Source organism: Caretta caretta, chromosome 3, assembly GCF_965140235.1.
Source record: "Caretta caretta isolate rCarCar2 chromosome 3, rCarCar1.hap1, whole genome shotgun sequence".
Taxonomy (NCBI): Eukaryota; Metazoa; Chordata; order Testudines; family Cheloniidae; genus Caretta; species Caretta caretta.
This window is the reverse complement of record NC_134208.1, coordinates 139,771,495-139,787,596: the sequence shown is the minus strand read 5'-3', so window position 1 is coordinate 139,787,596 and position 16,102 is coordinate 139,771,495. Positions and strand designations below refer to the sequence as shown.

Genomic DNA, 16,102 nt, shown 5'->3' with positions numbered 1-16,102 from the left:
TTCACGCATTGCCTCCAAGTTACATATTTCCTTTTAGGCTTCACTAAACAATGAGTAGAAAAATGCCATTCGGAATATGTCTACAGTGGAGCTGGAGGTGTAATTTCTGGCTTGGATAGACATAGCCATGCTACCTTTGATCACACTAGCATAGTAAAACTAGCAGTGTAGCCATGGCTATGTAGGTGGTGGGACAGACGAGCTGCCTTGAGTACATACCTAGGGTTTCACATTGGAGCGTACTCAGGGTGGCTAACCTGTCCTGCTACCTGTGCAGCTGCAGTTATGCTGCTATTATTAGTACACATCTGTCAAGGCTGATTCTGCACTCTGGCACTTTGAGTGCAGAAGGTGGGGACCCACAAGGATTCTAAAAATTAATACTGGCCACTCCGGGCTTGTATTAAACTCCCAAGGTTACAGCTTTTCTCTGACCTTGGATTGGTAAATGCTGCCAGCACTCAAATGCAGAACCCCTTTAAAAGCCCAGGAAGGCGCACTTGTGGGGTACCCTCAAGCCCTTTCACCACCCCCACGGGGAAAAGCTGAGAAAGGAAAACAAAGAAAATTAGCTGTTGCCCCCAGCTAAAGAAACATATGCACAAACCGCTTAGGACGCCAAAAATCCAATCCTGTTTTTAAAAAAGGTAAATTTTATTAAAAACAAAAAGAAAGAAAATACATCTGGAACTTAGGCTTTTGCTAGATTTAAAAAACCCACTTACAAAAATTAAACATCAACAAGAACCTTCTTGAGGTCCAGCTTAAACGTTACAAGCAAAACAAAAAAGCATTTGGGGTCAGCACAGAGGAGACCAAAAGCTAATAAGAAATAAACCTATTGCCTCTTTCTAGACATATTCTGATTTATGAGGTGGTTTTAGGTATGATCTGATGATTTCCATACCTGACAAAAAGCTTTTTACAGCATAGTCCCAGCCCTGTCTCTGCTCTGTCCCCTCTGCAGAGAACAACAACAGAACAGACAAAGGGAAGTTTTTCCCAATTTTAAAAAGTTCTAGCCCTCCCGTTGACTCTCTTGGTCAGGTGCCCACTCTTTTCCTTTTACCTGTGGACTTTTTTAAGGTAAAGCAAGTAGAGAACAGCTACTAAGGGGATTTTATAGCTAACTGGCTGGCTGGGTGTCCATAAAAGGGAGTTACCCCCACACCCCTTTCATTTATCACAGCATCAGAGCTAGCTCAAGTAGGCATAACTGGAAATTACATCTTCTGCTCCTGTGTAAAAATACCTTCAGTCAACTGGAGCAAACCATAGAAGCCTGATCGGCTTGAGAGTGGCAGTACCAGAAAAAACAATTCCATATACAGCTGAAGTTTCCCTCTGAGACTAAGGCCCCCAATTATTTTTTCCTTCTAAAAGGTTGTTACACACATTTATGTAAGAACAATATGGTGCACTTTAAATAGTTACAATCTGTCTGTGTGTTTATGTTTCTAGGAGAATGTTGTCTGTTGGAGTGGTTGCCAATGTCGTGAGGTAGAGATTACGTTGCATGTTACAATGAAAAAGTCACTCTCGTGGACTCTAGTTCTTGTTTCAACTTTTCATATAAATAGTCATTCCAACAGAGAGTCTGTGGTTGAGCCATGTATGGAAAACACACTTGACCTAAGCAAGTGAAAACTGATTTGCCTAAGAGAGACACCTCATTAGATGTCTGTTTGAGGAATGATTGATTCGAGTGGGCACCTCACTGTATGTCTCCACTTTCACATTTCAGAGTAAAGTTTGTTTAACAATGTATTTTGAATATTGTCACTGAGAAGAGCATAGTCCAGACTAATGACAAGAGGTAACATTTTCAAAAACACCTATGTAACTTAGTGGTCTAAAGCTCCTAAGTGCCTCATTCATTTCTGAAAATGGGACTTACGCTCCAAAGTAGAGCTGAATGAATAATTGATATTTTCTATTCAGCCACTAAACAAAAAAACCCAGAAGGTTCATTTGAACTGACACTGAACCTTTCTGTTTATTTTTTTCCTTAACAAATGAAAAAAAATTTTTTTGCCCAGGTCAAACAAAACTTTTTGAATGTCAGTTTGAAACATTTCATTTCAAAACAAAACATTGATTTAAAACAAAACAAAAACTGGTTCTTTGCGCAAATGTTGATTTGAAACATTGACATTTCTGAAGTGTTTGTTTTTTCAGCCAAAAATATTTGCCAAATTCAACCCAAATAGTTTCCATGCTCTGAAAAATTATTTGTTTTCAGCAAATTTACTATTTGTCAAATTTTTGTTGCCCAGATTTACTCCTCAGTCACTTAGGTGACTTTGAAAACTTTACCCAAAGCCTCTTCTAGAATTACTTAATCTAAAATGCAGAAAGTTGCAACAGGTATTTCAGCATTTTCTGGGGAAGGTACTTAAAGAACAGCATCCCCACATCATTTTTGTTTGTTTTGATGGTGACTTCTCCATCCTCATCAAAAACTAAATGCCAGACTTCACAGAAATGGCAGTGCGGAGCACCAGAGTCAAGCTATACATGGGCAATCAGATTATTCCACATTTCCATGAACCTTGTGTAGTCACTTACAGTACAGCAAAGTGAGTGCCAATAGTTACCATGCTAATTTGGTGATCTTTAAATTGACACCCATGTTGCAATGGTGTGAGTAGCTGCACAATGTACAAGCAGTGGAGAATCTGGCACACATGTTTTTGTTTGGCTGGCTCTAGTCCTGGGGATGTAAATTGTGTGTCCCCTATGCCTTCTTGTTGCTGTGTCCTATCAGCACAAGATGAGCCTCTGACAGATATGACAAACACAGGCATAACTTGAGACTATTGTATCCACTCTATAAATGTTATCTGTATCTCAGAGACAGGGATCATAGGCCGCTGGTTGGGAAGGGTTACAAAGCTCCACCCAGTAACTAAAATCCATATGATATTAGCATACAATCCTTTTCTAATTCCTGATCAGCTCTTTTGAAGCCCATGCTCTTCAGTGTAATTTGTTCTTGATCCCGAATCAAATACGCTGCCCTGAAGAACCTGTCATTAAAGAGCTTTCTTCCTAGTTGTCCAGAGAACCTTCTGTATCTTCACTTCCCTCTCCTGCTCTGATAAAAGCTACTCTTCTTGCAAAGAATCCACTGAAGAAACAAATTGTGCAGGATTCAGGGTCAAGGCCACGTGCCTGGTTTTCTATGTGCTAGACACCATTGTCTAGTCCTAGCTACCATCTTCCTTTTCTTAATGATGAGTTTGCAGATACCAGCATAGAAAGGAAGTTCTCATACTAAAAGAGAGCTACCTTGTTTCTACAGAGTGTCTGGTGTTTTCTTCTTCCATCGAGCTTCAATCAGTTAATGTTCATGAACCCCTCTCATTACTTCTAAGGGAGGTATTCTACTATTACCACCACCACGTGCATTGATTGTGTACCTTCCTTACAGCGATCTTAAAACAATATCTTACTAACATTTATTAAGCCCCCCCAGTACTCCTGTGAGGTAACCAATTAATATTATACCTGTTTTACTGATGGATACTTTGACACAGGATACACGGAGGCAGAGACAACAAATTACATCTACCTTCAAACATGCTTATTTGCTCCTCTAAAATTAATTTTAATATGGTGCCTGCTGAGACTACTGTTAACATCTGTTATATTGGTCATCCTTAAGGCATAACCGTTTCCCAAAGTGAAAAAAGTTTCAGTCGTCTATGATTGACTTTGAAGATTTTCTTCAGGGCATAATGGGTTTTCCCATTTTAGGGAATAATAAGACCTGAATGTTCAACAGTCTCACAGCAAAATAAAAGCTGATTTTGATAAATACAAATCTCCATGCAGAAAACAAACATTTTTTGTGTATGACAAAATATCCATTCTATTAGAAAGGACATGTAAATTCTATTAGAGAGATTTGCATGAAATAAATACATTTGTCTTTAGGATTTGCTGTTAAGAGAAGAGACACACTTGCTAGATCAATAGTGGTAGCACAGGGCTTTGTTTGACTGAAAATTGCACTATGTGAACAAAATAGACATTGATCATTAATTTCCACAACTCATGCAGAGTCAAATCCTGCAGTCCTGATTGAGGCAAAACTCCCATTGAAGAGAATGAGTCACAACAGAAGTGCTGGTAGGATGTACTGTTCAGTACTGACCTTAATCTAAGGCTCCTGTCATGCTGTATTCATTAGAAGTGTGGGCTTGAAATGTGCCCGCAATTCAAAAGAAAAATATGGTGTTGAAACTCCCACTGTAGCTTCTGTGAGAGTTCAGCTGTCAAAAGTTGGAATTCTACCTAGTCATGTTGTTTGGGAGATTTAACTGTGCCTTTCAGAACATTCAAATGTTTTGATTGCTTTTACATTTATTCTTCACTCTAAATTTCCTGGGTTTCTAATAGGTGTGGTGGTTTACAACAGCATTTCTTTTATGGTGGTTTTACCCTTAAATGTACCTGCAACATTAACTCCCACTTAACCAAGCTGTATTTATGACTATATAAATTAACCTGACCCTTCTTCCTCTTCCATATGCCACGCATAGGCTGTGAAGTTCAGAAGTTGCATAGCAATCAGATTCTGAGACCCTTACTCGCTTTGAGCAGTCCCTTTGAAATTGATGGAATTATTTGTGGAGGGAGCTGCACTCAATAGGCTTAAAGATGTCAGAATCGGACCCATAATGTGTAGTTTTCAGTGACTGATGAGAGGTGGTAAGCTTCCCCTGCTGACAGACTACTAGTGGGATGACAATATATTCATGACTCTCTACTTATTGGTCACAATTACCTTTCTTTCCTTTATTTCTCCTTACAGGAATTGTTTCCATCATGTCCCTCACCGTTCTTGCCTACGAGCGCTACATTCGAGTCGTTCATGCAAAAGTGATTGATTTCTCTTGGTCCTGGAGGGCCATCACATACATCTGGTTGTACTCGTTAGCTTGGACAGGAGCACCCCTTCTAGGCTGGAACAGATATACACTGGAGATACATGGACTAGGTTGTTCAGTGGACTGGCAGTCAAAAAACCCCAGTGATGCCTCCTTTGTGCTCTTTTTCTTTCTTGGTTGCCTAGTGGCACCTGTTGGGATCATGGCCTATTGCTATGGCCACATTCTCTATACAATACGAATGGTGAGTTGAAACAAGCAAGCAGCATATGCAATGAATAATTTCAGTGAAAAGATAAATGAGTAATTGGTCTCTGGAGATGTACATAGTCCCCAAGGTTTTATTAATAAGATATCCAATGCAAAGTTAATGTACATAAAGGGTGGGATTTTTCATGCCAAATTTCCATTCATTTTAATGGGAATTTGGTATTTACATCCCTTTGGCAACTTTGACAGTTTCAGCCTAGAGTACAGCTCTTTATCTCATGTAGTATGGGGCAGCATGGAGAATCGTGTACAGTAGAACCTCAGTGACAGACACCTCGGGAATGAAGGTTAACCATAACTCTGAAATGTTCCGTAACTCTGAACAAGAGGTTATGGACTTCAGCCACAGGGGAAGGGAGTCAGGGCTTCTGATCCTTGGGGTGCCAGGTTTCCTGACAGAGGGCTCAGGGCTTCTGCCCCATGGGAGTACTGGGGCACAGGGCTTTAGACCTGGGGGGTGTAGAGGCTTGGGGCTCCCTAAGGCTGTGTTCTCAGCTTCAGCACGTGCCGGAGCTCTAGTTATGGGGTGAGCACTGGGGCTGAAACTGGCACTCCCCTCGTAGCTAAAGCACTGAGCCCTGATAACCCCCACAGGGCTAAAGCAAACAATGGAGCTGCAGGACTGAAGTTCGGAGCCCTGGAGTTCCCAGCAGGGCTGAAGCTGTGAGGGGAGCCACGGGGCTGAAGCCCTGAGCTCAAGTGCTCCCCTCTGGTCGAAAGCCCTGAGTCATGATGCTCCCAAGGTCAGAAGCCCCAAGTCACCCGCGCCTGGGACCCTCCCCTCCTCACCCGCGCCTGGGACCCTCCCCTCCTCACCCCCTGATGGGTGCAGCCCCGACCCCCCTTGGCTGAAGCCCAGAGCCCTAGGGCTAAAGCCTGGAGGCACTATCGTATTTGCTGGAAATTTTTTTTTGTCTGCGCTGCTGCCTGATTGATTACTTCCAGTTCCACAGGGTGTCCTGTTGATTGGTAAGTCCATAACTCTGGTGTTCATATCTTCTGAGGTTCTGCTGTACTGGCAATTCTCATGCTATGCATAGTCTATATAGATAGATAGAAATAAATCTCCAGAATTGTTCTTTCAGCACCACCATATTCATACAAAATTTGAGAAAAAACAAACAAACACAGTCAGAGACCAGAAACTTTCTATGTTAATGGATGGGTGCATGTTAGTTTCCTAAAATACTAACATTTTAATGAAGAAAAAGTAATCGGAGGTCATTTGATATGTCATTCTTCAGCACATTCATTTTCCTGTATCTCCTCAAACTATATCTGCACTTTATTGACTACACATCATAAATGAGCAGGAAAACAGCATACACACCTGTTCAGTTGCAAAAGAACTAAAGAGTCTTGAAATGGGATTAATAGTCTCTGCTCCTAAAAAACTGTAGGCTAGGGAATTGAGAATTAATAAAAATTAAGAAAAATTAAGCTATTCATTGCATTTGTTTTCAGCCTTTTCCCTTTTTCCCCCTTGCAGCTTCGCTGTGTTGAAGATTTTCAGACCATTCAAGTGATCAAACTCCTAAGATATGAAAAGAAAGTGGCTAAAATGTGTTTTTTAATGATCTCCACATTCCTTATCTGTTGGATGCCTTATGCAGTGGTCTCCCTTTTAATAGCTGCTGGCTACGGCAACCTTGTAACTCCAACAGTGGCTATCATCCCATCTTTCTTTGCCAAATCAAGCACAGCATATAATCCAGTCATCTACATCTTCATGAGCAGAAAGGTAGGTTAATCACAAACTTACTTACCTGAGCAGTCAAAGGAAGCATATGGCACAGCTGTGAGGATTATAGTGGATATGGAATCCAGTTTTCAAACCTGAACACTTAAATTAAGGGAAGTTAATCACTCTCATTAGCAAAAGGTCAGAAATTGGCACTGAGGTGTCCAAATACCCACCCGAGCACACAAATATGGAATTATTACATCACATCCTCCCCATGGCAACGTTGGCAAACGGGGCGAAAACCAGACTGTTCCATTCCTCTCTGTCATTTGCTGCTGCTTCCATCACAAATATGGAAACAGATATCCAAACTTTAGGTGTCCAAGTCTGAATGTGTTTAGCTCAATATGTCCTTTAAAGCAGATCAGACTGGAAATGTATCCAAACTGTACCCATATTGCACCCAGAACTTTGGTGATTCAGAGGAAGTTCAACCCAGATCAGAAGCATCCCAGAACTACAGCAAGGCCTCTAACATCCATCTTTAATTTAGAACTGCTATAGCAATCTAATGACAGGTTTCAGAGTAGCAGCCGTGTTAGTCTTCTTATAGCAATCTAGCTTTACTGTTACAGTTTAGCAGGTTGCTGCAGTGCTCAGGTTAGGGTCTCTGAGAGACTCTAGATTGGATTAGAGAAATAATGATACCTAACTCTTTTATAGCACTTTTTTTATCAGAAGGTATCAAAGGAGGTCAGTATCATTATCCCACTATACAGATGGGGAAATTGAGGCACAGAGAGATGTATTTGCCCAAGGACACCCAGGAAGCCAGTGGCAGAATCAGGAATAAAACCCATGTTTCCTGAACCTTAGTCCAGTGTTCTATCCCCTAGACCACAGTGTCTGGGTTTTACTATGAATTTAAATAAGACTTTAGTGGAATGCTTCTGCAATGAAATCCCAAGAGGTATGGATGCTTTAAAACAAAAACAAAACAAAAAAATAAAATAAAAAAAAACCCAAACACAAACCACACATATTTGACTAAGGAAAGTTTTACACAAAGTATTGATGTGACACTTTCCCGAGTTAACACTTATATATGAAAAAATAAGTGTTATTTTAACCAAAGGTATGTCCATTAATATATTAAGATAAGGATGTTCACTAGAGCTGACTGGAAAAAACAGATTTTTGGTAAAAAAAAAAAAATGTATAGATTAAAATTTTGTTTTGTCACAAATTGGGGCAAAGAGTCAAAATTTTGAATTTTGTTCATGAAGTTTATTCCAGAAGTTTCTTTGGGCTAATCAAAAGGTTTTGTTAAAATAAAACAGCAACAACAAAAAAACCCCACACATTTCATTTTGACTTCAACCTTTATTTTTTTATAAATAAAATACAAAATACAATATTTCTAATTTAAGTCATTTCAAAAATCAAAAAACATTCTGTTCTGAAAATGTCAAAAATGTTTTGATGTTTTTAAAATATTCCATTTTCAATTATTTCAAAATGAAAATTTTGTCAAAATTGACATGTTCCTGTCGAAAGTTTGCTTTGCTAGTTTGGCATTTTTCCAATGGAAGGATGTTCACTCAGAATAATTTGTGAATTGTAGCGAATTGCATTTTGGAGCAATTGAAACAGGGGAACAAAACAGAAAACACTTGCTTTGTATGAGAAAATGGAGATTTAATTTTATAGGCTTCTTTCCTAGTCTTTCTTCTGAGCATTAGGCTACTTCTCTAATGGCAGTAGCCAATGTATCCAAATAAGCTTTTACAGGACAAAAGGGAATGGAGATTTACAGATCAACATATTTATAAAGACACTTGTGAGGAAGCTAGGCATCTCTATGAAAATTCACTTGTATCATAATAAAGATAACCACCACTATGAAGCAAAGCATCATTTGGCAATAGCCTGCACATTGCAGCCCATCTAAACAAACTTCCTAGTTTACTTTAAGCAGAGTTTCAATACAACAGAGTTCTCTATATACACAAAGTAGCATAATGTGACAAAGAAAAGAGAAGTGTGAATGTTTTCTGAAAGACTTTCCCTGACTTTTGGTTACCTTTTAGAGATGAAGTTTTCCAGGATCTCCCACTTGGTCTTTGCAGTCATGTACATAAAGAACATTTGGAACTGAGTGATTTTGATGTAGCAGATCTGACTAAATCTCCAGATCACAAACTGATTCCCAGTACAATAGAATAGCAACCACAGAAACCTGAAGCTCATGGGGACCCATCAACTGAGTGACATTCTGTAGGGTTGATTTCTACATGGGCTTAATTCATCCCAGACATAATGTCTAGAGCTGGTGGGAAGTTTTCTGACAAAACATAATTAAGTTTAATTGGAAAATGCCAATTTTCTAGCCCAAAATGTTTGGTAGACTCTACTGCAGATAAGACAAAACGTTTGCCAAAACACAGCCATGTTTCCATTGGAGATCTGCTGGGGTTCCAGTGTGAGCAGCCCCATAGCAGAGAGCCTGGTTGGAGTCACATTTCCAGGTACTGTTAGGCTCACTCACACCACTCTGCAGCAGATGGCTTCCCAGCCCCTCAATTGGGGCTGGGTCTCCAGGAGCTGTCAGCAGAGCCCTAGGGATCATTGGAAGCAGGCTGTCTACCAGGCAGTATTCCTCAGGGACACAAAGATGGGGAAATGATCGCAGAGGGTAGCCCCTAAAAATGTGGAGGGGTCAGCCACCAAGGACTCTCCCACCCAGATCCTGAAATTGAAGCGGGGGTGCTGGGGCTTTTTCAGAGCGTGTTTTTTGTGGGAATGCCCAACCATGATTCCAGTGATTTCTTTAGATCCCCTTCAAGATGTTGCCAAATTAATTTGTTTTGTGTTAAACTGGTGAGTTATCTCAGGGATCAAGTTCACTTTGAGTTTTTCAGGTTTGTGAAGATTTGGAAGTACTGTACACATGTTCTCATGGTGAAAGAAACCATATTTGCCACATTTAACACAGTTCTACTCTTGGAAGCTTAAAATTCTATCTAATCAGGAGAGTTGCCACTGAGTATCTTGCACTACATATCTGTAAAGTAAGTTCACATGTATCATAAGTGATTGTGGTTAAAATCAGGCAGACAAGTGCAGATCACATCCCAGATCTAAATCTATTAACGGGGGGAAGCATTTAATAGTTTTCCTTCCCACTACTATTTTTACTCAAAAGGAAATTAGTTAGTTCATTGTTGCCAACCATTGGAATGCTATTGCAAGTTCATAAAATTTGGTGTTTAACAAAGTTCCAGTTTCTGGAGCCACACAAATCACAGGAGAAACTCCGATTCTTTTATTTATTTTTTTTAAATGATTGTAGAGTAAAAAAAACTTACCATTATGAACTCTAGAGGATCCAAAATCTTGATTAAGCCAAATCCATGATTTTTGCGGTACCTGACTGATGATTGTTGAATATTTGAAGTTGGCACTATTGAGTTCATGAAAAAAATTATTAGAACGATTCTAAAGCAACATATGCTCATATGCACAGTAACCAACCCCACCACAGGGTGGCTCTGTGAGTGCTGTGGTACACCACCTCCCCTCCAGAGGGGCGGTACTGTACTCTGTAGAAAAGAGCTCAGAGACAAGCATTGCGGGCTGCCTTGCCCCCTCTCCATAGCCAGTTCCTAGGCTATTGTGCCTGGCCTACTGCCCTTACTTGCATGAAGCCTCTCCAATTAGCTCCCAGTCTCTCATGAGTCCAGTTCCCTGTTCCCTCCTTTTCCTGTTCTCTAGGGATTATGGAGCCCTCTACTGGCAACATATTTAACTGAGTAACAGCGATCTCAACCGGCTAGTTGTTCCCCTCCAGCTCATTTGAGTGTGTGGGGTACATAAGGAGGAAAGGTACCCAGTAATGAGCCAGTAAATTCATTGAACTACTCCTGATAATTCAAAACCAGTTGGCAACTACAGAAACTGGTATAACAATTCACTGAGAACTACTTGATACACTTGTCATCACTGGAAGCATTGTGTGAAAGTGAGAGTTTTGAAAGGTGTAATTTAAGTCTAATTTTTCCTCTTTGCAGTTTCGACGATGCCTTTTGCAGCTCTTGTGCTTTCGCCTGCTAAGATTCCAGAGGACCATGAAAGAAATACCAGTGTTAGGGAATGAAAAGCCAATAAGACCAATAGTTATGTCCCAGAAAGCTGGGGACAGGCCAAAGAAGAAAGTGACTTTTAGCTCTTCCTCAATCATTTTTATCATCACTGGTGATGACACTCAGCAAATGGACAACAGCAGCAAACACAATGGCACGAAAGTAAATGTGATCCAAGTAAAGCCACTATAAGGGCTAAGCTACAACATGTGTCAGAACCTGAATGGACTTTAGCCAATTAAACTGTTCGGTCATCTTCTTTGATGATAGTGTAATGAAGAAAGCACTGTCCTTCAGCTGTGAAATACTGAAGCAATTCAGTGGGTGAAACTCTGTGAAAAATTTAATCATGGTAACAGTATAGAAATATTTACATTTGTACCCAAAATGTTGCTGGACTCTGAATTTTTTAAAACATGATCAATCAGCATTCCTTGCACCGTAGACTTACCAGGGAAATGCAGGGAGTTTCTGAAGTAGGACTTGGGTTTGCTGACCAGAACCTGATCTTGTCAAAAAGAGTTGACTTTCAAATTGCCCCCTCTACAGTCAGACACAGTACAAAGCCAGTAGAAAGTTGCCCTTTGTTTAGTCAAAGTTGTCCTGTTGTTGTTTTGGTGCTACTCATTAGATGCGCTTAACCACTCTGAGAGGTGTTCTGGAGAAATAAAAATATATATTTGTAGAAAAAGGAAATAAAGGCACTGGTGAAGAGATGACAAAAAGGAAAGTATCCAAAATTTTACACACCACTACATCCTGCTTTAGTTTAAAAAACCAAAAAACCCAACCATCCAAAAAACAAAGAGAGGAAAATATAGATTAGCAGGGACTGAAAACCAAACCAAACCCATACACACATTTATCATTACATGGAACAGAGGCCCTGACTACTTTTTGATAATTAAATCTGCTGTGATATTTTTGTGAGAGTAGCAGGAGTCAACCCAGCTGCTTCTGCTTAAATTTCAAATCTGAGTGATAACTTTTCCTTCTTAAAATGCACTCAGCAGAACAGTTACAGAAGTTACTCTGTACTTACCTTCGTAAAAGGTCATGGGAATTATTGCTGGCACAAAATAGTTGCAGTGCTGCACTCCAGAGGTAGCTGCATTTCAGCAGTAGCCAAGTAATTCCTGTGTTGGTTGGGCTAGAATCAATACACAGGACGTGAGTCTCCTCTCCACTACAATTAGTTTTACACCAGTGAATGGCACATAAGTCTATGGAATTTCACTGCTATGTAATGGAGTAGAGAATCAGGCCCACGGACTCCCTGGACGGGTGTTGTTTTAGGCCACCCCTTCAGCACTTGCTGCCAATAGGGCAATATGGAGCCCTAAATATAGCTTGCAGCTTCTCCACTCTGATGGAAACTGGAGGAAAACCAGACATTGGGGCAAAGGGGCCAGGCTGGACACCTGTCTGCACTAACAAGAGTTGTTCTGGCCTGAAAGAATTAAGCTCTCAAAGTAATCAATAGGGACCATAAACATAAGTTCTCAGCAGGAGCCTGATTCTTGAAGATACTGAACTCAACTCACATTAAAGTGACCGAGCCAGTCCCCTCCCTTTCCTTTTTAAAGAAGGTAATGACAGGTGGTACTAGCTTTGAGCAGTCCTTGAGCTCCCCAGACACAAGACTGAGATATTTTTTCTTGCATTTATGCAGGGGTGAAGTGGCATGAAGTACCTTGTATACACATCTCTCTAATGCATCTGCACTGGTAATCTGGCTCTATATGCAATATTTTAAACACACACACATACGAGCATAAAAGCATTAGTTCATCTGGGAAAGGACACAGATGAAACGCTTATCTACTTCCCTCCCACTGCACCCCGACAGGTATTGATTTGAGCTGTTCCATGAATTCAGAAACATGTCCTTAAATGTAGGTTATCAGTTTTTATGTCCAGGACCCTTTTCCCCCCCACCAATGATCACTACCTATGCACATTTGTTTTTACCAAAGAGAAAGAACTGCACCAGAAATCCATATAAATTACCATCCTTTCACAGAATGTGTACATTTGATATTTTAGCATTTTATGTATCTTGAGCCTTTTATGAAAGATTACATTTACCTTATTTATAGTACATTAAATTATGGTCAAGTATTTTCTCCTTTTTAGAAGGAAATGGCTCTTAGTACCACCTACAGGTCAAATCTAGAGTTTCTTAGGAACTGACAACAATAGCTTTTCAGCTTTTGGATGTAACCATTTTGCTTTTTGCCCTGTTGAAATTGCACAGAAAGCTACTGATTTATTTTATAAAGAACTCTTATACAATCAACCTTCTTCAGAGATACACTCTCATGGATTTTATCCCCCCACTTCACGTGGGTAAGGAGTTACCATGAAATTAAAAATAAACGAACTACTAAGATTTTAAAATAATTTTTTCCCCTGCAGTATTTGCAACCCCAAAACAATATATGTTATGAATGTCACCATATATAACTAAGTATGAGTAAACAGTAAATGAAAAACAAATTGTGAAATTTACTAGAAATTGGTTATTTCTACACAAGGCCATTTTAAAGAAATAATAGTACTGAAATTGATTTGTATATTTCTTTTGTGTGTTTAGCACACTGGTATCCCATTTCCTCACCATTTAGCTTCAACATTATTTTTGTTTCTTTGATAAAAGCAGCTTTGATGCAGACATTACAGCCAGCCACATGGGACCAGCTCCAGGCACCAGCAAAGGAAGCACGTGCTTGGGACGGCACAATTCCAGGGGCGGCATTCCGGGGCCACCCCCTTTTTTTTTTTTTTTGCTTGGGCAGTTGTGCTCTCCGAGCTTGGGGTGGCAAAAAACCTAGACCCGGCCCTACAGCCACAGAATTCAAGGAAGCTAATAGGCAAGCTCGAGTAAGGACCAACACCACATTTAATATCTTCCTTTTCTGATGTCCCCGAAGTAATTGGCTTAGTTTGTAGCAAGGGAGATTTTTATCTTCAGGTGACCTCTTGAAGTCCCTCACAGTCCTTTATTTCTATGGTTCTTCAGTCTACTTTGAGGATGATCATAGCTCATCAATCCATTTTACGGGAGACTTAGAGCCTGATCTAGCAAAGTGCTGAGTGAATGGAATGGGCTTTAAGGGTGTTCAGGAGCTGGCAGAATAAGGCCTTTAACTGTCTAAAATAGCCGAAATACAAGAGAAAAAAAGAGAGATAAGAAAACACAGGTGTAACCCTTCTGCCCGTCAGAGTTGGCAGCAACAAGGGCCGGGTTCAAGATCTAGGGGATCCATTCCAATAACACAATGCAAACCGGCTCGAGCCCCCACCCAGTGACCTGGGACAAATATATACCACCCCCGCTGGGCGCCTCCAAGAGGCAATACTTCCCCTCTCGCAAGCACATAGTCTGAGTGTAGCAAAAAGCCTTTTAATAACAGAGAGAAACAATGTGGCATTATGTTGGGGAAACACCACCAACAGGATTCATAACACAACCCATGAGCAAAAAACCCACCCCAAGCAAATTGGGGCATGCCCTTTCCCTTTGGTTCTTGAGTCCAGCAACCCCAAATCACCCAAAGTCCAATGACCCAAAAGTCTCTGTCCATGGTCAGGGCAGCCCCAGAGTTCGAAAGTTTATCTGTGGAGCTTTACCTCCCAACCTGGGTGGAGATGGGACGGGGGTAAGAGGCACCTTACATGATCTGAAGCTGACCGCCCCACAGCTCCATAGACCTCCGCTCCACTCTGCTCTGCCAGCCGCCCCACGAACTCCTTCGCTCCGCTCCGCGGCCCACCAGCAGCTCCCGCCATCCTACGAACTGCTCCACCAGCCTGTCCACAAGGCACTCCAGCCATCCTGCAAACTGCTCCACAATATATCTTCAGGCTCCCCTACTACTTAACACAATGCTCAGTGATTTCAGCTCTTAGTCAGTTCAGCTCTTTGGTGAATTCAGCTTGTAGTAGGGGAGCCTCAGTGCTGGTGCACTATTAGCCCAAAGTGACCTCAGCAGCCTGTAACTAGACTCCTAATGGAACCAAAATTAGCTCTGATATTCCACAGTGGAGAGAGGAGGAAGTGCAATTAGCATGTAAGGCCCTCACCAAGCGGCCCATGCCACCAAGTATTAATACTTGTCCCCAGCCTCTCTCCCTTCACAGAGTTTTAAAACCCATGACCCTTGCCTAGCGAGTGCTACTTAGTTGATGGTGAGTCCCTCCATCATAACAAAAGGCCAAGTACAGTTCCAAGCACAGTTCCCATAATCAGCGTAATAACAATTTATTCTTCCTGCCCCAATAACAGAGACACTGGGGATCCCACAGCAGCCAAACTGATCATTTGGGCAGCTATGGCCTCATTCTAGGCGGGGTGGGTGTGCCTATGCAAATGAGATCGGCCCCTGAAGCTCTTTTCCACAACTTGCCACACCTCACCACCAGATGTCAGGGTGGAGCTCATCCTGACACTGCTTACATCGGAAAGGGAGAAGGAGCAAAAAAAATTGATAAAATTTAGAAACTCTTTAGACAAACCTGTTGCAGAGCTGAACTTTCAATCCATTCAGTGTTTAAAAAGAAATAATCCAATTTAAGACGTTAAATTATAAAAATAAGACAAATTTCAGCTAGAGTGGCTAGAGCACCATTATGACCTGTGGTCAGCCCAGTTCATTTAAAATTTTGTATAATGGATTATAGCAATATAAAAGAAACACAGGTAATAATTTAGCATATAGAAAGCTATTAATAGCTTGGCAGTTGCAGTAGATTCAGAGGGTGAAATTAATCTGTTGTGTGGACAATCAGCTGAAGGCCTGCTGCACCACACAACCCTCTCTTTGGGGCTTTGTGAGGAGACTGGATAGAGTATAGCAGTTCAGGGGCACCTCCACAGCTCCTGCATGCCATGGAAGTGGTCCCGACACCAGATCTACAAAGGCAGGTATGAAGGGTTGTGGTGAATGTTGAGGATCTAGCTGCTCCAACACGCTGTGAATAGTGTGGAGGGGATTTGGCAGCTATTCTGCTCCACTCTGTAGGATAGAACCTGTGAGGACAGGTGCTACTCTGCACCCCCGCTCTTTGGGTTATGGGGTGGGTTTCATCACTTCACCCCCACAAAGAGT

The 16,102-nt window shown here is 41.1% G+C and overlaps 1 protein-coding gene across 1 annotated transcript in view; it reads left to right on the top strand.

Moving 5' to 3' along the window:
* Positions 1 to 13,557, top strand: part of OPN3 (opsin 3) — a 29,032-nt gene extending 15,475 nt beyond the window's left edge. The window contains exons 2-4 of the mRNA XM_048843754.2: positions 4,820 to 5,139; positions 6,655 to 6,906; positions 10,920 to 13,557. Of these exons, the coding sequence (XP_048699711.2) occupies positions 4,820 to 5,139; positions 6,655 to 6,906; positions 10,920 to 11,183 (836 nt within the window). The 3' untranslated portion in view covers positions 11,184 to 13,557. The remainder of the gene's footprint in view (positions 1 to 4,819; positions 5,140 to 6,654; positions 6,907 to 10,919) is intronic.
* Positions 13,558 to 16,102: the final 2,545 nt, after the last annotated feature.